The sequence below is a fragment of the Salvia miltiorrhiza genome, chromosome 3 (genome assembly GCF_028751815.1).
Source record: "Salvia miltiorrhiza cultivar Shanhuang (shh) chromosome 3, IMPLAD_Smil_shh, whole genome shotgun sequence".
Taxonomy (NCBI): Eukaryota; Viridiplantae; Streptophyta; class Magnoliopsida; order Lamiales; family Lamiaceae; genus Salvia; species Salvia miltiorrhiza.
In genome coordinates this window covers 60600402-60623200 of record NC_080389.1, presented here as the reverse complement: position 1 = coordinate 60623200, position 22799 = coordinate 60600402, and the positions used below count along the sequence as shown (strand labels likewise).

Below are 22799 nucleotides of genomic sequence, written 5' to 3'. Positions count from 1 at the left end.
TGAGTTTCGAGCATCATTTCGCTTGAAATTTGAAAGAATAAAATGGACTCGTGAACATTAATTATCTTCAAATCTTGAGTTTCGAGCATCATTCCGTCTGAAAATTGAAAGAATAAAATTGACTCGTGAACATTATCTTGTTTGAAGTTTGAAAGACCATAACTAAGTTTTGAAAATCATCTCGTGTGTAGCTTAAGAAAGTTGACACGAGATTCAAATTGTATTAATTTATTTAGTAATTTAATTGATAAATTTTCATAAAAAATCTATGTTGAATCCAAATTTTATACAAAATATATTATTTTATAATCAAATTAAATTGAAGAAATAATTTACTTAATCAAACCAATTTATTTTTTCAAATTAAATTAATTAGACCATGTATTTAATTAAATAAATTTTGTCAAATTAAATTGATAAAACAATTGAAATTGTATTAGTCTCAATCATTCCGCCAATTAAATGTAAATTTTTAATTTGGAGAGCAAGAGCTTATTCTTGTATAAGTTTTATTTTGGTGAAATCTTATAAAAATACTCAATGTGAAATGAGGTAATTTATATGAATTCTTCACTCGATTGAGATTATTATAAATTTGATACATGATTAAAGATTTCTAATATATTTTAACATCATATCCTCTATTGTTCTTTATCTAAATTCTTCATTTATGCATTACTAATTTCATAATTTATCTATTATTATTATTATTATTATTATTATTATTATTATTATTATTATTATTATTATTATTATTATTGTTGTTGTTGTTGTTGTTGTTGTTGTTGTTGTTGTTGTTGTTGTTGTTGTTGTTGTTGTTGTAATGGACGAACAGAAACAAATAAAGTTTGCAGAAATGAAAAATATATTTTTCTTCCCTATATAAATAAAATGTATGGATTTATTTTATCAAAAATAATAAAAAAATTTAATTATTTTGATAGACATAAAATAAGATTTTGTTTTAAAGTAATCAGTTTATAGAATTTGTGCCTTATTATGCAAACATGTAAATCAATGACCGGACCCGTTTATAATTTACATATACGTGCATGTCTCAATTCAAACTTAATTTAAAATTAATTTTATTGAAAATTAAGAATATAAATATTATATATATATATATATATATATTATTCATATAATATAATATATTGCAACATATACATATAATATGTACGCTTTAAAAAATATAAAATTAATAACAAATATACATCTAATCACTAACATTCAATTAAAATAATTTATCGTATATAGATTTTAATTTTTTTTCTTATCAAACATGTAAATCTAATTTTTATCTAGAAAAAATAAATAATAAAATTTATTAATTTAGATTATATGTAATGTTAATATTATTATTATATATATACATTTATTATTAATTATATTTATTATGATTAATGAATCTTTATATAGAATGTAATAGTTAATTAACTAATAAATGATGAAGATTATATATGGTAAATTTTGAAATGGTGAGATTTTAGATATGCCACATAGGTTAAGGCTTAATCCTATTATATAATAGATGTATCATAATGATTAACTGCCGATTATATAGGGCTGGCAATTTTCGACATGATATGAAAGTAGGATACGAAATCGCACGAAATTTATGGGTTAGTGTCAAGCCTTATCAGGTTCGTGTTGACCTGATAATTTCGTGTCAGGTTCGTGTCGAGTTCGTGTCACCTGATAGAGTTAATATATTATTTTTATTAATTATTTATTTTAAATTTTTAATTCTTTCTACACTTTAACCTTTAGAATTTCGTGTTTAATCAGATCGTGTCAACACGATTCAAATTGTGTTGTTATCGTATTCGTGTCGAGTTCGTGTCGTGTTTGGGTTTGAGCAAATCGTGTCGGGTTCGTATTCGTGTCGAACACTTCCTTAACAAGTCGTGTTCAGATTTAGTCTTATCAGGTCGTGTCGATATTAAATCGACCCGATAATGATCCGACACGCACGATTTGCCAGTCCTACCATCATATGGGTCCAAATAGCCCATTTGATCCCAAATTCAGAACCATGATTTGTTTTATTTGGGCCATTATAATGACTTGTATAGTAATATTAATGTTTTCATTTCACACTATATACATAACCTTCTTTTTTCTTTTACATGTAACGATGCCTCATAATATAACAATATCAAAATAATTCGGTGATGAAATAGTTGAATTTTGAGTGTGAATTTGAAATTTGATGGAAACAAAATCATTAATCAATAAATTAAAATGAATGGACTTTAATAAACTACATGCAATTGTGCAGGAAGTAGGCCGAATTACCAAAGCTATATGGGTAAAGTATTAGCATTTATTCAAACGCAAAGATCTTTTATTGTTGGTATTGGGCCTAGATTTGAAGATGCAATATCTAAATTATTCAATAATAAAGCCCAATTGGTATCGATTCTCTTCATATGCCTAATTAATAGTATATGATGAATTATATTCATTCATACAATGATACTATCATACCCCTATTTTGACATTTTAGCTATTTAGAGAATGAAAATATGACTATTACCTTTTTGCTCTTATAGTAGTAATGAATTGAAAAGCCTCCAACATACATAATTTACACCTTTTCATCGCGAAAAATGTAAGAAATTTGAAAACAAGTAAATTAGTTTTCCCATTATATTTACTTTTTCTTATTTGTTTATACTTCCAAAGGTTTTATGACTTCCTTTACTGTAATCACATCAGTAGACTTTCTCACAAAGTTTTATAGTAACTTTTTTATGAATTAATGTTACATTGTAGGCATTCTATTTAGTTATTGGCAAGCTATAATTTTTTTTATGTGGTTATAATTTAATTATTAGAATATAAGCATGTGCTCTATTAAAAAAAGTTATTGCAATTAAGCGCGCAGCAGCATGGAAGATGGAAGTTGGGACCAACGTTGAGAAAATGGAGAAATATTCAAAGTCAAAAAGGTGAATAAGTTGCTTAGCAGTTAGCAGCTCTATTAATTCGCATAATTAAATTACCTCCTTAAAAAAATCCCAAATTCGTCAACATTGGCAATTTGGTATATAGTAAATTAATACTCATTTATTGTGTCAACACGTCGTGCTGCAACTCTTCTGGTTCTGATACAACTTTGGTCAAAAAACATATATACAACTATTTATGTATTCGACAGAGAAAAAAATTTTGTATTTCTCTTAGTGAAAAGGGGGAAATTATTATTTGAAAAATAATAACATGCCATAATACCAGTTTTTTAGTAATCATGCCATGTTTCGATTATAGGCGTATGTATGCCTAAGAAACCATAATTTGCAACCTTTTTGAATTTCAGAAAATTCTTTAAAAATGGCTAAATTGGTATATATATTTGTCAATTGAGTATAACTTACCAATTAATTTTTCCGGCCACATACATAATAGCGCATAATTGAGTATTGCAGAACCGATCACCTACCCACCCTGGGCATGCATAACGTGTCCACCATTGATGTGGCAATTTTAATTAGGAAAGATAACTAATAAATCTTACTCTAATTAAAATTATCTTACTATAATTACAATCGTCACATCATGGTGGGCACGTTATGCATGCCCACGGTGGGTAGGTGATCGGTTCTGTTGAATATTGATCACAGACTTTCGCATCATCTAAAAATATAACTAAATTACTATTGAACCTAACATTCACCAATAAGGATAGTAAATCATTCATTAATAATCTGTAGAAATAATTGAGATCTGAATCTCAATAACCCCTTCTATAAAATATCCCAGTAATTAGTGTATATACGTGGCTAAAGATGGATCAAAATAAATAAAAAAAAGAAAACAGAATAAATGAAAGAAAGCCAGCTATAATTCGTAGCTCACGCGCATTAATTGGAGGAGTAACTCTATAAACAATACGATTAAATATTAGTAGTATATAAAATTTTAATATTTGGTGGATGTTAGGTTAAATTCTACAGTGTATAATTTGTTTCATTTATTGATATTTTGTGATTTTCGTGTAAATGACATAATTCATGTAAATGAACGATGAAATGAAAAAATTATATACATAAATAAAGTAAGTGTAGCTATACAAAAATTACCACGCATGTAATGAACGATGAAAACAGTGTTGAAAATACTAATCAAGGTCAATAAACAACCACATCTAGAAGTATAGAAATATTTAGCAATAGTCAAAAGATATATTTTGTGTGACTTTAGTAGGATTTTGTATGACTTTGCTTCATGTTGTAGTCTATAAATAGATATCAATGTAATATGAAAATAAGTAAGAGAAATACAAGAAACAATCTTTACAATCTCTCAAATTCTCTTACAATATGTCTATACCATATTTTAACATGGTATCAGAGCATGTTTAATCCTTGGAACTCTGAAAAATTTTCCTCATTGTTCCTTTTTTACCTCAACCCAAATCAAGGCAGCCAAGCCGTTTTTTTTCCTCCATTTTCCTTCCTGAAAAAAATTAGATCACAATGTCAGAAGAAAGGCAGATCATAGAACCAAAATCAGATACAAACGAGCTAACCCAACAAATAGCCAATCTGATGCGAAACTCCGAAAACGTCGTGCTCGGATTCAAATTACATGGCATGAACAAACACACCAAAGAGATGTGCTTCCAAATTGTTGGTTACCCGGAATGGTGGGAAGACAACAACAAAATAGCGAAAGGAAAAATGGCAGACGGAAGTGGAGCAACACCGACCGGAACGGCGGTGGCCGAAAACCGGCCGGCGTGGGCCACGGTGTCGGCGGCCATGGCTGTCGACCGACTGGCAGCTGGAACGTGGGGCGCGAGGGAGATGTCGGCGGCTGGAGATCAGTCGACGCTGACCGTGAGGGCGGCGGCACCGGCCATGATGCGACCGGCGGCGGCGGAATCGGCTGTAGAACGTCCGGACAGGCTGCTTCTTCGAAAGAATGAAGGAGGCGCAGGTATTGGGGGTGAAAATAAAGGGTTTGGTGGTGTTTTGCAACATAAACCCCTAACTTTCTCATATTACTATAAAAGACCCCATTTTTTGGGGTCAAGTCCCTCAAATTTTGCAAATTCGAAATTTCCACCCCTTAACTATTCTAAATTCCAGAAAGAACCCCATCTTATGAAAACTAACTCCCTAGTTTTTCATAAATTAAAAAACCACCCCAAACCTTCGTGTAATACGAAAAATACCAGCCTTTTATGTAGAAAATCCCTAAAATCTTCCGCTACATATCAAAACTCATCTGATAATAGGGATAGGGATAAAAGGTGGATTTTTGATTGTGGAGCCACTGATACGATGACTTTTGATAAAACTGATATCATGAAGGCATCAGCACCATACCGAACACATGTTCAAACTGCAAATGGTGACTTAACCCGTGTTGAAGGGGCTGGAACCATAGAAATCTCTCCTACTATGCACCTCTCAAACTGTCTATATGTCCCTTCTCTGTCTCATAAACTCTTGTCTATTAGCCATGTTACAAAAGAACTAAATTGTACTATGCTAATGAATCCTCAATTTTGTCTTCTTCAGGATATCAGGACGGGGGAGATTATTGGACGTGGCACTGAGAGAAATGGGTTATACTATGTGGATGAGATAGCTCAACAAGGCGAGGTGATGCTCGCTCACGGAACTGCTAACCGTGACGCTTGGCTTTGGCATCGTCGGTTAGGGCATCCTTCCACAAGTTATCTTAAGATATTATTTCCTGAATTAATAAAGGGGGGAACTCTGTCTTGTGAAACTTGTATTTTGGCTAAAAGCCACAGACACTCTTTTAAACCTAATAATACTGTGGTTAAATCTATTTTTTCTTTAATTCATTCTGATGTTTGGGGACCTTCACCTATTGCCGGAGGTCCGGGTTTTAAATATTTTTTGCTTTTCATTGATGATTGCACAAGGATGACATGGGTTTATTTCCTCAAACACAAATCTGAAGTTTTTGAAAAATTTACCCATTTTTCAACCATGATTCAAACTCAATTTGAGAAAAACATTCAGACTCTTAGAACCGATAATGGGGGGGAATTTGTCAATAGATCTATGCAGGAATTTTGTCAAAAAAAGGGGATAATCCATCAAACTACATGTCCCCATACCCCTGAACAAAATGGTGTGGCAGAAAGAAAAAATAGAATTCTCCTTGAAATGACTAGAGCTGTGATGATTGAATCTAAAGTACCCACACACTTCTGGCCTGAAGCTGTTGCTACCTCTGTCTATCTTATAAACCGTCTTCCCACTAGAACTCTAAAGTTACAGACTCCTTTAGAAAAACTCTCCACCTTGGCATCTGTCCCTCTTGCTCTTACTCTCCAACCTAGGGTTTTCGGGTGCTCTGTTTTTGTCCATATCCCCAAACATGAAAGAACTAAACTTTCCCCGTGTGCCATTAAATGTGTCTTTGTAGGTTATGGCATTAATCAGAAAGGGTATAGGTGTTACAATCCTAAAACTAGTCAAGTCTTAACCACCACGAATTGTGATTTTCAAGAAACTGAGTTCTTCTATGATAACCAACTTAACAGTCAGGGGGAGAGAGAGCAAGGAAATAAAATAGACTTGTTAAGCTGGTTACCAATGCCAAGTACGGAAGCAGGACCAACAGAAACAGTTAACCTTGCCACCGAGCAGGTCTCATCCACTACAGAGCCCATATCTCCTCGGTACCCTGATTCTATATCTCCTCCACCATTGATATCCGAGGTAAGGCATTCAGAACAAACTTTATCTTCTGAGGTACCTGATTATGTTCATCAAGTTGTTGATGAAGAACAGGAGAATATTGCAGAGAAAGATACCAGGGGATACGTGCTGCCTCCTAGGAGTACTCGAGGGATTCCTCCTAAAAGGTACACTCCAGAGAAGGTCGGGAAGAACTCTCGGTATTCTATTGGAAAGATCGCTAAAGGAAATCTATCCAGAACTGCTGTTGCTTATGAAGCAGCACTGTATGATGAAGATATCCCGACGACAGCTGAACAGGCTCTTGAAATTAAGCACTGGAGAGAGGCCATGAAGAAGGAGATCAGTGCGTTAAATCGGAATCATACTTGGGAGAAGTGCAGATTGCCAAAAGGGAAGAAAACTGTGGGATGCAAGTGGGTCTTCACCATCAAAAGAAAACCAGATGGGTCAATTGAGCGATACAAAGCTCGATTGGTCGCAAAAGGGTACACACAGATATATGGGATCGACTATGAGGAGACTTTCTCTCCTGTTGCAAAAATGAACACCGTCAGGGCTCTCCTCTCTATTGCTGCTAATAAAGATTGGGACCTCCACCAATTCGATGTTACAAATGCTTTCCTCCATGGAGAACTTGAAGAAGAAATGGAGGTTTACATGGAAGTTCCCCAGGGTTTCTCAGAAGAATTCGGAGTTGGTGAAGTATGCAAATTGAAGAAGACATTGTATGGGCTCAAACAATCCCCCAGAGCCTGGTTTGGGAGATTCACCACGGCCATGAAAAAGTTTGGGTACCAGCAAAGCAATGCCGATCACACCTTATTTTTGAAGAAGAGAGGTGACCTTATTTCCTGTTTAGTCATTTATGTTGATGATATGATCATAACAGGAAACGACTTGGAAGAAATCCAAAAGTTGAAAGATAGGCTGTTCAAGGAGTTTGAGATGAAGGACTTGGGAAGACTTAAGTACTTCCTTGGAATAGAAGTTCTCAGGTCAAACAGGGGGATCTTCATCAACCAAAAGAAGTATACTCTAGACCTTCTAGCAGAAACAGGGATGCTAGATTGCAAGCCAACAGAGACGCCTATTGCTATGAATCACGGGCTACAGATTGAGGAAGGAGCAGAACTGACTAATCGAGGAAAATATCAGCGCTTAGTGGGAAAACTCATCTATCTTTCTCATACGCGACCTGATATCTCTTATGCCGTTGGAGTGGTAAGCCAATTCATGCACCAACCACAAGCTAACCACATGGAAGCTGCGACCAGGATTGTAAAATATTTGAAAGGAACTTTTGATTATGGAGTGTTATTCAAGAAATCTGGACACCTTGAAATACAGGCATACACTGATGCTGACTGGGCTGGAAATCCCGTCGATCGAAAGTCAACAGCAGGATACTTCACCTTTATTGGAGGCAACCTTGTCTCATGGAGGAGTAAGAAACAGAAAGTGGTAGCACTCTCTAGTGCAGAAGCCGAGTTCAGGGGAATCAAGAGTGGACTAACCGAAGTCCTGTGGCTAAGAAGATTGTTGACTGAATTGGGTCTTCAACCGACAAAGACATGTCAAATGTTTTGTGACAATAAAGCAGCCATCAGCATATCAGAAAATCCTGTTCAACACGACAGAACAAAACATGTAGAAGTTGATAGACACTTTATCAAAGAAAAAATTGAAGGAGGTATTGTGACGCTCCCATTCGTAAGGTCTGAAGACCAACTAGCAGACATCCTAACCAAAGCTGTGAACTCCAAGAATTTTTCAGAAGTTCTTGGCAAGTTGAATATCGGGAATCCCGTTACTCAACTTGAGGGGGAGTGTTGAAAATACTAATCAAGGTCAATAAACAACCACATCTAGAAGTATAGAAATATTTAGCAATAGTCAAAAGATATATTTTGTGTGACTTTAGTAGGATTTTGTATGACTTTGCTTCATGTTGTAGTCTATAAATAGATATCAATGTAATATGAAAATAAGTAAGAGAAATACAAGAAACAATCTTTACAATCTCTCAAATTCTCTTACAATATGTCTATACCATATTTTAACAAACAGTTCCTTATTGACAGTAAAGCGTCCACGTTCAATGAATGTTGGTGATTAATGCTGGTCCCTTCTATATGTACGATTAAGATTTTACTCAAAGTTGAAGCAACGTCCAGGTTCAATGAACCTACACACTTTTCTGTTTCAAACTTTCACACCCCACTTGGATCTTCAACACCAAATATCATAAATAAATGTAACGAAAAAATATGGTTTCAACTTTAAGCCAAGTTTTCAAACCAAGTAAGATTAATTACCAGTATTTGTCAAAAGAGCTATAGTTTCCACCCATAGAATATTTTTAGCAAATCATTGGTCGTTATATTGAATATAGAAGTAATAAATTTCGTATTTCATGATTATGAATTTAATTGTTCAATTGTAAATTTGTAATACCAAAAGAACAATCTTTTAATAGTGAACTGGAGTTGCATGGTATTGTAATTCATAAACTTCTTTACACTACTATATAAGTATAATTGTAGTATAAACTAATGGATTAAATGTATTATTGCTAAATTTCATGAATATAAATTTTCACGTATCAATAACGCAAAGTGGTTCAAATCTAAATGAAAAGGCAGGATAATAAATTCGAGCGAAATTGTGAATAGCAATGTTAAAGTAGGCAAAAAAATCACAAATAACAGCTCGATCTTACATTCTTTCACTTAGTTACTCTAATTCTATATTTTTATTTTCTTTATTCTTCTTCTAGATTTTAAAACTACTTTTTTCAGCTACGTCAGCCGCGATTTTCTTTTCCATGTTTAGTTCTATTCTTTCATCCCACTAGAAAAGCACCAAAATTGTACTCCAACGAATGAAACGAAATAATGAAAAGAAAACCAACTATAAAAATAATTAAGTTTATATACATAATACTTTTTTACTTCTCAAACATTGACTTATTTGATTATATATTAGACACCTCTTATTATTCTCAAAAGAAATATTGACTTGTTAAGTGTCGTTAATACGTTTTCTGAAAATAATAATGCTATTTGGATAAAATATGTCTTAAAATAGGGTCAAATAATTTAAAAAATAATTTTAGTTAAAATTTTTGGGTAAAAAAAATTAGTTAGTTTTATTGTTTATCCGGATTGTAGTATTTTATAAATTTTTAATAATATTTTTTATTTTTTTTAAAGTACAAACTACAAAATAATAAAAGAAAATATAAAAATTGTTAAAAAATTATTAAAAAAACTACAATGTGGAGAAAATAATAACACTAACTAAATTCTTTTCAAATTTGAACCAATTTTTTTTAAAAAAAATTGTTTTTTTAAAGTATTTGAAATTGGAAAAAGAAATATAGTGAATAAATAAAATAAAAATAAAACGGATAGAAAAAAGTGAGGAAAAATGCAAGTTCCAAGATTTGTGCAATTGTATATTTGTATGTATGTATCCGTCAATCATGTCATCCACATACATCCAACATAGGAATTCATAACTGACACATCCAATTTCACACACACACACACACGCGGTTCCTATAAGTAGCTCGCGAATCTCTCCCCTTTTTCTTCCCATTGTCTCCCTCCTAAATCCAACAAACGATCTCTGCGATCCAAGAGAGAGACAGGAGAGAGAGAGAGAGAGAAATCCCCAGATAATAGTCCCTCAAATCTTCATTACCGCAACTTCTCTCTCTGCTCTACCAAGGTTTTACTTGCGTTTTTCCAAATCCGCCGCCGCTCTCAAATCCTGCCTTGTGCGTTTCTTTTTCTCGGCATTTTCCCCCTCTTACCTTCTAGGTTTTCGAATAATGATCGTGGATTTGATTTCATGGCTGATTTCTTCTCTGCGCAGGTTTTTATATTCTCTCCGAGCTTAACGTGATTCGAAGATGGTGTTATGGGTTTTCGGGTACGGTTCGTTGGTGTGGAACCCGGGATTCGAAGTTGATGAGAAAGTGATAGGGTTTATTAAGGACTACAGGCGCGTCTTCGATTTAGGTGCGCTTTTTTTTATGCATTTCCCCCTGATTTCGCTACAGTGTAATGTCTTAATTTTGATTATTTATTTCGAAACCCCTTCAAAGTCGACTAATTTTAACCTAGAAAGTGGAATTCCTATTTAGATCTGTATTTATTTGTGAACTTATATGCCTAATTTGATGCATTTCAGCCTGCATTGATCATAGAGGCACGCCCGAGCACCCTGCTAGAACTTGCACCTTGGAAGAAAAGGAAGGAGCAATCTGCGTAAGTCGATAAATTTTTCAATTTCTTCCCTAAATTGCTGCTCCTTTCTATTTTTCTGCTCTTTTGGTGCATCAAAGAAGTAATATTGAGTTTTGATTCTGCCTTCAGTGGGGTGCTGCATATTGCGTGCGTGGAGGGCCGGAGATAGAAAAGGCGGCGATGGAGGTATTCACTTCATTTCAACGAATACAGATTTAAATTACAGTGGATGTTAATTACTCACAGCAATTAATTGAAATGTTGTTTATCAGTATCTCGAGCGAAGAGAATGCGAGTATGACCACAAAACTTTGGTTGATTTCTACAAAGTAAGCTTGTGTTTCGATGTCTACTATATGTATGTAAATCTGCAAAAGTTGTAATTTTGTAACAAAAAATGTCTGGTTTTCTGCAAATGCAGGAGGGTGATGATTCTGAACAACCCTATGTAACTGATGTGATAGTGTGAGTACTTCTTTGGCTGCTCATTGCCCATTAAATCTCAATTCTTGGTGCTTTTTTTGCTGAAACTGAAAGCATTGTTGCTTTGTGAATTTGCAGTTTCACATCAACCCCTGACAAAATATCGAATAAGTACTATCTAGGGCCGGCCCCTTTGGAGGAGATGGCCGGGCAAATCGCGACGGCCTTTGGCCCCTGCGGCAACAACAGGGACTACCTTTTCTTGCTGGAGAAGGCCATGTTTGATATTGGTAAAAATCTTGATGTTCTTACAATTTTGATCTTGAATGAGACGCGAGATTGTGGTAGAGTTGTTTGATTGAGTGAATGTGTTGGAACAGGTCATGAAGATGACTACGTTATCGAGCTAGCTAACGAGGTAAGGAAGGTGCTTCTGAATCTCAGCGGTTTGCTCAAGGAAAACAAGTTGTCGAGTTTGTCGCCACTGAAAATGAAGGCTTCGCCCGGGGCAATCGCCATGGATTCGCCGCTGAAAATGAAAGCTTTGGCTGGAGCAATCGCCGCGGATTCGTAGGAGGTCTTAACAGAAGAAGATGAGCAAATTTCTCTAACAAAAGCATATCTAGGCAAAAGGCAATTCTATTGTTTTTTCATTTATTTTCTCTTAGTATGAGAGTTCTACTACAGAAGAAAGCATCGGCCAATCCATCTTTTGGCCGCATGGAGCTTAACATATTGTTGTCCTTACCTTTTAACCTAATTGAAATATTTTAACATTTTCCACCACTTATACAATCCCACATATTTGCAAATTATGGAGGATCTTGTTTGATCGATTTACTGGATTTATTGGCATTGCTGGGATAGCTTTGTATGATCGGATCCTATTTTAGTAGTTACACAATTATAATATAGTTGATATAGAATATTTTGTGAATATTGCAAACATAAAACTTATATTTGAGTTAAATTCAATGTTAGACAAGCAATAAAATCACGGTGACATAACTCATAAGGAACTACAAAAATATAGAATGAAGCTTTTAGAAGATATAAGGGTTAATAGTGTTTTATGTTTCGAAATTTCAGCGTTTTTCATAAAAAGTCCCGAACTTTTATTTTCTCTTAAAAAGTTCTGAACTTTCAATTTTTTTTATAAAATGTCCCGCTATACAAAATACGATAATGGAAAAATGACTTCTATATGAAATATTTTGGGGACCGTCATTGTTGGAAAACCATACTATGAACCATCATTGTTGGAAAACGCTGAAAGTTTGAGATTTTTTTTCAACATTCTGTCATCGGATTTTGCATTATTACGTAGCCAGCCCATTTTATGGAAAAAACTAAAAGTTTGAGGTTTTTTAGTAGAAAATAAAAGTTCGAGGTTTTTTTTAGTTTTTGGTCATCGAATTTTGCATTATTGCATAGTAGTATATTTTATGGAAAAAAAAAAACTAAAAGTTCAGTGTTTTTTAGGAGAATATGAAAATGCGGAACATTTTATAAAAAATGTTAAAAGTTCGAGACATAAAATAATATTAATCAAAATATAATTAACAATGTTAAATACATCACCGAACCATAGCAACAAATTAACAAAACCAAGCAAAACCTAAAATATTTCGAATTCGCATATAATGGAAATATTCTGATATATTGGAGTTTGGAACTCTGGAACTTGTGACCATCTTTTTTCGAAAGTTTGCTGATACCGCACGTGATATTTTTACTCGGAATCCATATATAAATATAGTATCCATATTTTTATTCGGATATATAGTCTTTCTTTTTCATGATATGATTCTTTAATCACATTGAGATTCTCTCTTGTGAGTGCATAGCTAACTTCCAAAATTTTCATACCATGGCATATATCACTCCACATTTTCTGCGTTTATTGTGGCTCAAATTTAATAATAGGCGCCAGGAAAAAATGTGGACCAAGATTGTGACTTCTTCCATACATAAGTGATAATATTTCATCGTTTGTGCAATCATTAAATATTTAAAATAGTAGTGCTTATCTTGTTCCAACGCTGCAGCCTGCGACACATAAAAACCTGCAATTCATTAATGGAAATATTCATTAAATTAAATATTTGCATATGGTTGGTTTGAGTTTTTGATCATTATATTATCGCTAATTCTCCTGTGCGACCGTCGCACACCGGCCCAAACCCGCCCTCCTGACCCGGAACCCTGACCCTCGTGGATTTGACCCATACTCATAATTATTACATTTGTTTATAATAATGGTTACTTTTAATAAACATAATATATACGTTTGTTCATATAAATGTATATTGATATGTATAATATTTTATATTGAATGAAGGTAAATATTTATATTAATATAAGTATACATTTGTGCGACCAAATGTATATCTTATGCTTATTAAAAGTAAATACTCCTATTAGGGTTTAATGTTCAGACTTAGGGTTTAGTGTTCACGCTTAGGGGTTAGTTTACAGGGTTTAGTTTATAGAATTTAGGGTTTAGAAAATATAATACTGTATATTAAATGAAGAAAAATACCTATATTTATATAAGTATACATTTGTGCGAACAAATGTATATTTCATGCTTATTAAAAGTAATAATTATTATAAACAAATGTAATAATTTAGGATTTAGGATTTCGGGTCTGGATTGCGGGCCGGGGCGGACCCGTCGCACACTGTGCGACGGTCGCACCCAAGACCAGCCCTTATATTATATATACAGACGCGACTTATATTATTAAATTTTAGTACTGTCAGTATTTATGTGTTTGGATTTTGGGATTTATAACATCTTATTGCTTATAATTTCACAATAAAACAATGATAGCTCAGTAATATTTTCTCTCTTATGATGACATGTTTGGCCATTTGGGAATAAATTTCGATCATTCCATTCCCAGCTCAAAAAACAATCTAGAGTGGCTAATAATAATAATAATAATAATAATAATAATAATAATAATAATAATAATAATAATAATAATAATAATAATAATAATAATAATGTCGGACCTTTTTAATCAGCAATACTACCATCAGCAGCACAAATGCATACCCCAAAAGAGAATCCAGAAAATAGATATCCAATATGAATATCCTCTTTTACACCTAGTTTAATATACATAAACTTACGTTGAGATCAACTGCAACTATTATGAAATGAACACACACATACACACATCAAGATTGAACTTCAAACATGCATCATAAAGTGCTGTTATTAAACTCAAATTCCAACTTAAAAGAATAGGCACGAATTTATATTTCAAAAATTAAAATCAAATTTGATATATTTCACAATAAAACTGCAGAGATGCACTAACCCAAGTAAAACATAGAATATCATCTTAATGATGCTCAGGTTGCCTCTACAACCTTCAGCAGTAGGATTAGGATAGCTTATATCTCAGAAATATCTCTTTCTTCTGCTTTACGACGCTTAACCTAAAACCGAACCTCCATTCTGATTGAAACTGCAATCGTCTAGGAAGTGCATCAGAGCCATCCAACATCACGAGAAGCACTACTATCAGAAACTGCGCCAAGAGTGTATCTTGTATTCAACTTCAGTGGCTTAAAAGACCAATTTAACTGCACCAACAGTTGACTGCATAACGTCGATATTAACAGCACAGAACATACAGCAACATAATTTCCAAATCCAACATGCTCGAGACAGAGCCAAGAAGAATAGACGAAAGTTACATTACCTTCTTCATTCTTGATAGGTCGTGGTGGATTATGGAATAATATCTAATGATGGTACTTCTGGCCTTTGAGAATAGTCCAAGCCCTGTAAACCATATCATAATTCATAAAGAGTCGAAAACATCTGAAGACGGATGGAGTTTGATTGATATATTGCTCACCTGTAGAGCTGCTCGGCCAATACAACCAATGCAATTTCATGATTTAAGACCAAAGATGACAACCGGATTGATACATCAGCTCTCTCTCTCAATTGCCTTCCATGCCCATAAGGCCCACCAACGCAGAACAGTATGCTTGAAGCTCCCTATCACAAGCAAGAACTCATCTATCATACCTATTAGATATTAGATTTAATAGATGACTAAAACCTATCTACCAGTTTCCTTTACCTACATCTATTTTGTCTGCGTGTTATTTTGCTTCATTTAGGTGGTAATATGCGCAGAGATAGCTTTGCTCTCAGAATGTGAGTACACTTAGTGGTTGCTGAAAACGAGCATGGAAATTCATAGATTGGATCATTCAATTCAAACCATATAAAGGACTCGGGCTTTCTCTCCCTTGTTATAACATAAAATACAGAAATACGTGTGAATTAATTTTAGTCATACTGTGTTTCCAGCCTCTGCAATTAGAGACGCCATTTGCTCTGAACTCACATCACATCCCCGCTCATCCAACATCACAACCTACATGACGAGAAACAAATAAGACGAGAGATGCAAAATACTAACATGAATGACACATTAAAAGAGCAAACAATGTTATAACTATCAGCATCTGGGACAAGATTTTTGATAGATAACAAGAAGAAAAGCTATCGAAGTGCAATCAGAAACAGGTAACTACTGAGGTCTACCCATTCATTGGACTTGATGAGTCCCATCACAGCCATATCTTCATGTTCAATCTGAGCCGTTGAGTCACTATGAAAGGGAAAGAATACAATTGTAAGAAACATACTGCATACTCTTTCAACATCTGTAGTATACAACTATCATATCTTAGTGAAAATCAACACAAAGATGCTTAGTAAAAAGATCTTTACTTTGAGAGAAAACACACAAACCCATCAATCAAAATTTAGTACTGCATTTTGCTTTGAATATGGAAAGAAGTCCTTAAATCTTTTGTTTTTTTGAATGGTGTCAACAATCATATATTACATTTATTAACAAAAAAGGAATAGTATTCTATCAAATGTAATCATTCATCCATCCATTTTATCAGCACAAGCTACCAGAAAATAAATGCGAAATGCATTTTGCTGTATTGCTTTAAATAAAGATGAAGTTAATGAGCTTAACACACCGAGCATTTTTAGGATTAGACTTGATTCGAACATCTTGAACAGGGCAATAATGCTTGAGCTTCTCAGTATACTCATCAACAACGAGCTGAATCCCCGCCGACCTCTTCTTCCCCACCGTCAGAATTCGAATCGGCAGCGCTCTCTTCAAACAAATACAAAACGGAATTATTGTATGGAACTGCATAAATTCAATATATTATTTTGAAATTGGGAAGCAAGGACTTACCACAGATTGGGCAGCGTACTTGCTCTGGTCACCTGATTGAGCTGAAATATAGAGCTGATTGAAAAATGCGTGATGCAAAAAAATAATGGCGGAAAATTAAGCAGAGGAGTTAACCTGAAGGGAGAGGGGTGTAGCGGGTTTTACTGGTGGCGAAGACAGTGGATTCCATTCTCCATAAATCACCCCAAATTCACACAACTGCCGGAAAAAGAAACTACCGGATTCTTCTATTTCATCCAGAAGAAAAGGGCTAAAAAGAAAAAAAAACGTACAAATGAAATGACGAAAAACTCCTCCACCTCCATTTATAAAGAGACGCTCATCATCAATATTTAGGCGAGAGTGTGGGGAACAGGGAGAAGCTTCGCGAGACGCCGGGAAGCAAGGATTTTGTGTGTTTGCCTCTGTTCAAAGATTAATCTGCGTTTCGCCTCTTACGCGATTCAGGTACGCCATCAAATTTTGTGTGCTCTTTGCTTATTTCGGAGGATATTGTGTTGCATTTAGGATTTTGACGGATTTTATTTTTGAAAACTTGAGAAGTTTAGATCTTTAGTGCTTTTTGTGCTTTTGTTTCGGAAATCTGAATGCAAATGAATTTGAATATTACGAAGTAACCTCCGCCGCTGTCCATTCTTGCACCAGGCTGAGCGCCGCATCTCGCCGTCCTCGTTATTTATAGACAAACCATATTTAGTATTTTGGCTCCAAAGGGTAGTGTATATTAATTTTATATTGATATTGCAATTGCTCGTTTTTTCTTTTACTAATTCGGTGGTATTAAAGAGTAAAAAATTGTCAGCAAGTATTGAGAAGAGTTGAAATACAGCAGCAATGGTTTTGGGTGGGAAGATGTGATAGGATTTTGTTCTTCGCGGGAAAGTGGCAAAATTGCAATATCTGCCAACAATTTCAAAGAAATAATGAACTTCTGACTGTTAAGATTGTACAAGTTTGTGAGCTGTGAATGTGTTTGCCCTGTTGTATATTAGCAGATAATGAATTGTTTGTATATTTACAGATTGAAGAAAGTGTTGAATGAAAGATATGGATAATGTGCTGTGCTGAGAAGAGAGATGATGTGCTTCCTTGCATCTCAAAGTCAAAATATGAATGAGAGATAGCTAATAAATTGAATGCTGAGTTTATTTAATACTTGTTTATAGCTAGTAATTCGGAGTAGAGACTTGATGTTAGGTGACCCTTGATGCTAACCTTAACTAATGTACTCATTTCTTGACGGAGACCTGGTTTACTTAGATTCTTTCTATTCTAAGGCTTCAGTTGTTCCATCAAATTGTCAACTCAGGCAACCTTGAAAGTGAAAAACAATGCCTTCATTATAGATAAGTCTGAATGTTGATATTGCAACCACATCCTGAACTTTTACTCCATCTTCTTCAGCGTTTTAATAGATGTGCTAGTAAGTGTCCGAAACAAGTCAAACAAGTTCATTCCTTGTTAATCACCCATGGTTACCTTCTCATCAGAGATCTATGGGTTAATACTCTCCTATATAATACTCTCATCAGAACATATCTAAATCTTTCTAGACCCCACACTAGCTTAAGCCTCTTCAGGGAGATGCTTCACAGTCAAGCTGCTCCTAATAGCTACACTTTCCCTTCTGTTCTAAAAGCCATTGCTTCTCTCTCAAAATCATATGGTACATCGCGAATAGGTTACTCCTTACATGCACAATGTGTTGAAAGAGGCCTACTAGATGACCCATTTGTCCGTACATCATTTCTCTCTCTTTATTCACAATTTGGTGATATAAGGAGTGCACATAAGGTCTTTGATGAGATACCTCAACCATGTATCGTTTCAAATAACGCGATGCTTGATGCATTTGGAAAAGGTGGCAACATGGATTTGGCTATTTCGATGTTCTTTAGCATGCCAAAGAGAGATGTTTATTCGTGGACAACTATCATCAATGGCTATGCACAAAATGGGTGCTTTATGGAGGCAATTAGGTTTTTCATAGAAATGATGAGAGATGAGGATGTAATCCGTGGCCTTTTAAGGCCGAGCGAGGCCACTTTTGTAAGTGTCCTCTCTTCATGTGCAAATTCGGATGATGGCTTAGTGTTGTATCAAGGGAAGCAAATTCATGGATACATGGTTAGGATTGAGAAGGAGTTGAGTGTTTTTAGTGGAACAGCATTGATATCATTCTATGGGAAAATGGGCTGCTTAAGTTATGCTTTTAAAGTGTTCAATGGCATGTCTGTGAAGAAGGTATGTGCTTGGAATGCTATGCTATGCTCACTGGCTTTAAATGGCAGGGAAAGTCTGGCTCTGGAGATGTTTGAGAAGATGAAGAGCTTGGGGTTGTGCCCCAATGAAGTTACATTTGTATGTGTCCTATCAGCTTGTGCTCGTGCAAAACTCGTGGAGTTGGGCATGGAATTGTTTCAAGCAATATCTCGTGATTTTTCCATTACACCTACAATGGAACATTATGGATGTGTGGTCGATCTCTTGGGCAGAGCTGGCCTTCTAAAAGAGGCATACGAGTTTGTGAGAAGCATGCCCTTTGAGGCTGATGCCTCTGTCTTGGGTGCTCTTTTGGGTGCTTGTAGGGTTCATGGGGATGTCGATTTGGGAAATGAAGTAGGTCAACGGTTGCTTGAATTGCAACCCAATCATTGTGGACGGTACGTGCTGTTGTCCAGCATCTATGCTGGGGCAGAGATATGGGACCATGCTGCTGCCTTAAGGAAAGCAATGGTGCATGCTGGAATTCGTAAGGTTCCAGCAATCAGCGTGGCTGATTAAAGTTAAAATGTGGTTGTGGTTTTGCATGCTGCTCTATGCCCAAGATTCTACGACTACTTCCATTTACATTGAGGGATTAATGATCACCGAGAAGGATGTGGGAGAAACAAGGAGTCTACGGAGATATTGCCGAATTTTAGTAGTAAGTGCCGGCCAAAAGTGAGTTAGCCACTATTAAATGTATCAAATATTTTTTGTAGACTTGCTTCAGTAACTTCTAGTTGGGGATAGTTTTGCTTTAGAATAATTTTTTAATCTAGAATTGGTTTGCTAGTAATGTATCATGTATACACGCAGATATATATGATTAACCAGCGTATCAGCTAAATATGATAGTGAAACTACAGCTGCTAGAATTAACTCCTTTGCTTAAAATCAGGTTGTCCTAGCTAAACATTCTCATACTTTTTTTAAAGGGATATTCACTTTTTGGTGCTAGCTTGACATTTTATACACTCAAAATCTATTTTCATAATTTGGAGCTAAGAAAACCTGCAATGTTGTCAAAACTTCTATAGATAAGGGGAGAGAGAGAGAGATGTCAGCTTATGAAAATGTTGTTACTGGCAAGCTGAGGCTGAAGGGTAAAGCTTTGGATGTAAGGAACGCAGCAGGTATCAGAAAGAAAAGGAAGCACAAAGAGCGAAATATCCTATCATATCATGATGCCGGGCACGATCAATTGACAGGTTTGTCACATTATTCCCTTGATTCACTTTGAATTAGATAGTCGAACTTGTTACGTATCCTGCAGATGTCACCATATATGGCTTATGCTGACTGTGTTCATTAGAAAATTACGTTGAGTTTTCGTTTTGCAGCACGTTTCTAGAATCTGTCGCTCTTAGTGCTGACTGCAAAGCAATCTTTACGATACTGCTTATACATTATTGAACAGTAGTAATGCAGTTTTTAGTCTTTTGATTCTGTGGTGAGGAAGTGTTTGGTGAGTGACAATATTTCGTCGGATTTCACAGCGAGTTTGTAAAATTGTGGTGCAGATGAAAACAACGCGTTGGTATCAGATAGCACATACCCGGATGGAGATGGAGGAGAGGACGAGCGGCTGACTCCAGCAGAAAGACGCTACATGGAACAGCGGCAAAAAATCGAGCTGGAGAGACTTGCGAAGGCTGCTAAGAAGTCTCACCGTGATCGTATTCAAGAATTTAATCAGTATTTGGCTAATCTGAGCGAGCACTATGACATCCCCAAAGTTGGGCCTGGCTAAGTCTAACCACCATTCCTCTGTAATTTCTGGATGTATTTTGCACTGTCTTCTCTCTCATAACAACATACAAACTTATTATTCATAATAGGGTTGTGTTGTTCACATTTCCCATGAAAAGAAACATAAAAAGTATTATAGTTTTGCCTGCAAATATATTACATAGAAGTCATGATATTGGTGTGCATCTTTGGAAAACAAATAGAGAGCCTCTGGAGCCTACTCCTAATCTGATCTTCTCATCTACGTATGTGATTTGGAGCTTCACTTCACTCTCGCCGCCATATCTAAACTCCAGCCCCCCAACCTTGAGCTCAGGCGCCTCGAACACTACTTGTATCCATTTCTCATCCAAAGCCCTCAGCTTCCCTGCCATGTCGAAACTCGATATATGTCAATGCTCGAAACACCTATACATGAATAGAGAAAGCTAGGGAGAAGGGGATTCCTACCATTCAACGAGACTTCTCCATCAATGAAGCCGAAGAGGGAGAAGGATACTTGATTCCTCACAACGTCGGGGGCCTCGACCACCTGAACCATCTCCTTGGTCTTGAACACAAGCCGGCCTACTGCACTCCGGTATCCACCACCAGGCGATGTAGGATTTGAACAGTACACGACGTCCCACTCTGATGATGCAAGGATTTAACAAAACCCAACACTCACTAACTTTTGAAAAGACACAATGCAACGACATATGTAGTTTCTATCTCAACTGGGAACAAATCATAAAGAGGCAGTCGTCACCTCCGAATATGAGAGGACACTTCACCGGCTCACTGACGCAGAACTTTTGCAGCTCGTTAGCCACTTCAGCGACCTTTTGGTGTTCACTCCCTGCCAGTAGAACTCCTCTATCTGTTTGCACTACCTAGTCAGTGAGTGATGAATCTCAGTTTCGCTTCCGTTAAAAACGCATGTATGCATACCGTCGTACTCATACAAGGAGACAAAGCTTGCTTGGGAATCTCATAGAGATGTGAATGCATAACATTCGGGTATATATAGTCTTGCATTGCAGAATAATTATCAGCATAAGTAAATGAAGAATGTGGAAAGATTAGGAGAATATCTAAATGAAGATATGCACAACCAAACCAGTGCATTTGAAAGAAGATAAATATTATGAACAACACTTTCTACTTAAATTAAATATGTGCAACAAACATATGACAAATAGGACTCAATGAGCAATATGCTTTTAACTGTGTATAGATTTCATCACTTGAAAGTTTCACATTATCCTCCCTTCTCACACATTTGTTTTCATTTTATAATTCTTGATGGACAGAAGATTAAAATATGAAGCAACAGATTGAGATCCTAATAAGTAATAGCCTCTTTAATTCATGCTTCTTTACAAGCAGCATGTCTCTTCTAAATTTCTAATCAAATACTTATTATTAAGTGAAGAAAAGGTGAAATATAAACAATAGCAATTGCGAAGCAAGCAGCAGTTTACGGAAAACAATTGAGACTTCCGATTCTTACTTGACTAATGAGAGCCTCAAATCCCTAATTGGCTGATGTTCATGTGCCCCAATTTCACCCCACCAAATTATCCATCAAAAGATTTAAAGAAAAGAATACCTCTCATTACTCATATCGCTCTGCTCTAGCAAGATACATAATCAAAACATAAGCTCCAACAGAAGAAAAATTCCAAAGAAAAGAGAGCCATTTGGAAATAGAAAGAGCTACCTTGGACAGAATGGTCTCCACCAAATCATCGGGTTTAGACAGCACCGGAGCCGCCGAGGACAACGAAGCACAGACGCCGGCGGAAGATCGAGCTCGGCGTGGAACAGAAAGGAACTGCGGCGAATTCCTCGGCGAGGAAAACGGAAGAGAAAATTTGGCGACAGCATTTGCAGCAGAAGAAGTGGCGATGGCAGCCATATAATTCCAAGTTTTGCAGCCGTAGTTTTGCTTTGTTTTGTATATTATTTTTAATTTTATTATCGTCGGTATTTCTGTTATTTGAGGAAGTGGGAATCTGCAGGCGGGCCCCACTACAATATGGTTTCACGGGCTGGGTTGTGCCACGTCGGCAATCTCTTTTAGTTGCATGAATTTCGTTATCATCTTTCATTGGGCTTTTTATCTCTCGGCCCAATATAGGCCCACTGTCTTTTTGCAATTGAAATCACACGCAAAT

At 35.6% G+C, this 22799-nt stretch overlaps 5 protein-coding genes across 11 annotated transcripts; 3 read left to right on the top strand and 2 right to left on the bottom strand.

The window, feature by feature from the left end:
- The first annotated feature begins 10186 nt into the window (after positions 1–10186).
- LOC131015072 (gamma-glutamylcyclotransferase 2-1-like) lies at positions 10187–12154 on the top strand. The gene is made up of 8 exons (XM_057943288.1): positions 10187–10473; positions 10572–10717; positions 10890–10966; positions 11075–11131; positions 11218–11274; positions 11367–11410; positions 11507–11658; positions 11749–12154. The coding sequence occupies exons 2-8, from the start codon at positions 10609–10611 to the stop codon at positions 11940–11942; spliced, it is 690 nt and encodes a 229-aa protein (XP_057799271.1). The 5' UTR covers positions 10187–10473; positions 10572–10608; the 3' UTR covers positions 11943–12154.
- A 2461-nt stretch (positions 12155–14615) lies between these two features.
- LOC131015071 (putative RNA methyltransferase At5g10620) lies at positions 14616–16902 on the bottom strand. 5 transcript variants are annotated; one of them, XM_057943284.1, is made up of 8 exons: positions 16741–16902; positions 16627–16667; positions 16400–16542; positions 15948–16014; positions 15700–15777; positions 15247–15392; positions 15088–15170; positions 14616–14968 (listed from the first exon to the last, which is right to left on the bottom strand). In XM_057943284.1, the coding sequence occupies exons 1-7, from the start codon at positions 16793–16795 to the stop codon at positions 15131–15133; spliced, it is 570 nt and encodes a 189-aa protein (XP_057799267.1). In that variant the 5' UTR covers positions 16796–16902; the 3' UTR covers positions 14616–14968; positions 15088–15130. The 5 variants fall into 5 exon arrangements, with proteins under 5 accessions (XP_057799267.1, XP_057799268.1, XP_057799269.1 ...); XM_057943285.1 differs by having other exon boundaries at positions 14616–14913; XM_057943286.1 differs by having other exon boundaries at positions 14616–14984; positions 16627–16658; positions 16741–16901.
- A 44-nt stretch (positions 16903–16946) lies between these two features.
- LOC131015068 (putative pentatricopeptide repeat-containing protein At1g10330) lies at positions 16947–20039 on the top strand. Of its 3 annotated transcripts, none has more exons than XM_057943280.1 (3): positions 16947–17073; positions 17648–19552; positions 19929–20039. In XM_057943280.1, the coding sequence occupies exon 2, from the start codon at positions 17983–17985 to the stop codon at positions 19408–19410; it is 1428 nt and encodes a 475-aa protein (XP_057799263.1). In that variant the 5' UTR covers positions 16947–17073; positions 17648–17982; the 3' UTR covers positions 19411–19552; positions 19929–20039. The 3 variants fall into 3 exon arrangements, with proteins under 3 accessions (XP_057799263.1, XP_057799261.1, XP_057799262.1); XM_057943278.1 differs by having other exon boundaries at positions 19708–20039; XM_057943279.1 differs by having other exon boundaries at positions 17648–19569.
- LOC131019086 (uncharacterized) lies at positions 19949–20641 on the top strand. The gene is made up of 2 exons (XM_057947769.1): positions 19949–20099; positions 20412–20641. Exons 1-2 carry the CDS (start codon positions 19949–19951, stop codon positions 20639–20641), a joined length of 381 nt encoding a protein of 126 aa, XP_057803752.1.
- Positions 20642–20691: 50 nt separating this feature from the next.
- LOC131015070 (probable plastid-lipid-associated protein 8, chloroplastic) lies at positions 20692–22599 on the bottom strand. The gene is made up of 4 exons (XM_057943281.1): positions 22343–22599; positions 21389–21512; positions 21091–21270; positions 20692–21007 (listed from the first exon to the last, which is right to left on the bottom strand). The coding sequence occupies exons 1-4, from the start codon at positions 22538–22540 to the stop codon at positions 20808–20810; spliced, it is 702 nt and encodes a 233-aa protein (XP_057799264.1). The 5' UTR covers positions 22541–22599; the 3' UTR covers positions 20692–20807.
- Positions 22600–22799: the final 200 nt, after the last annotated feature.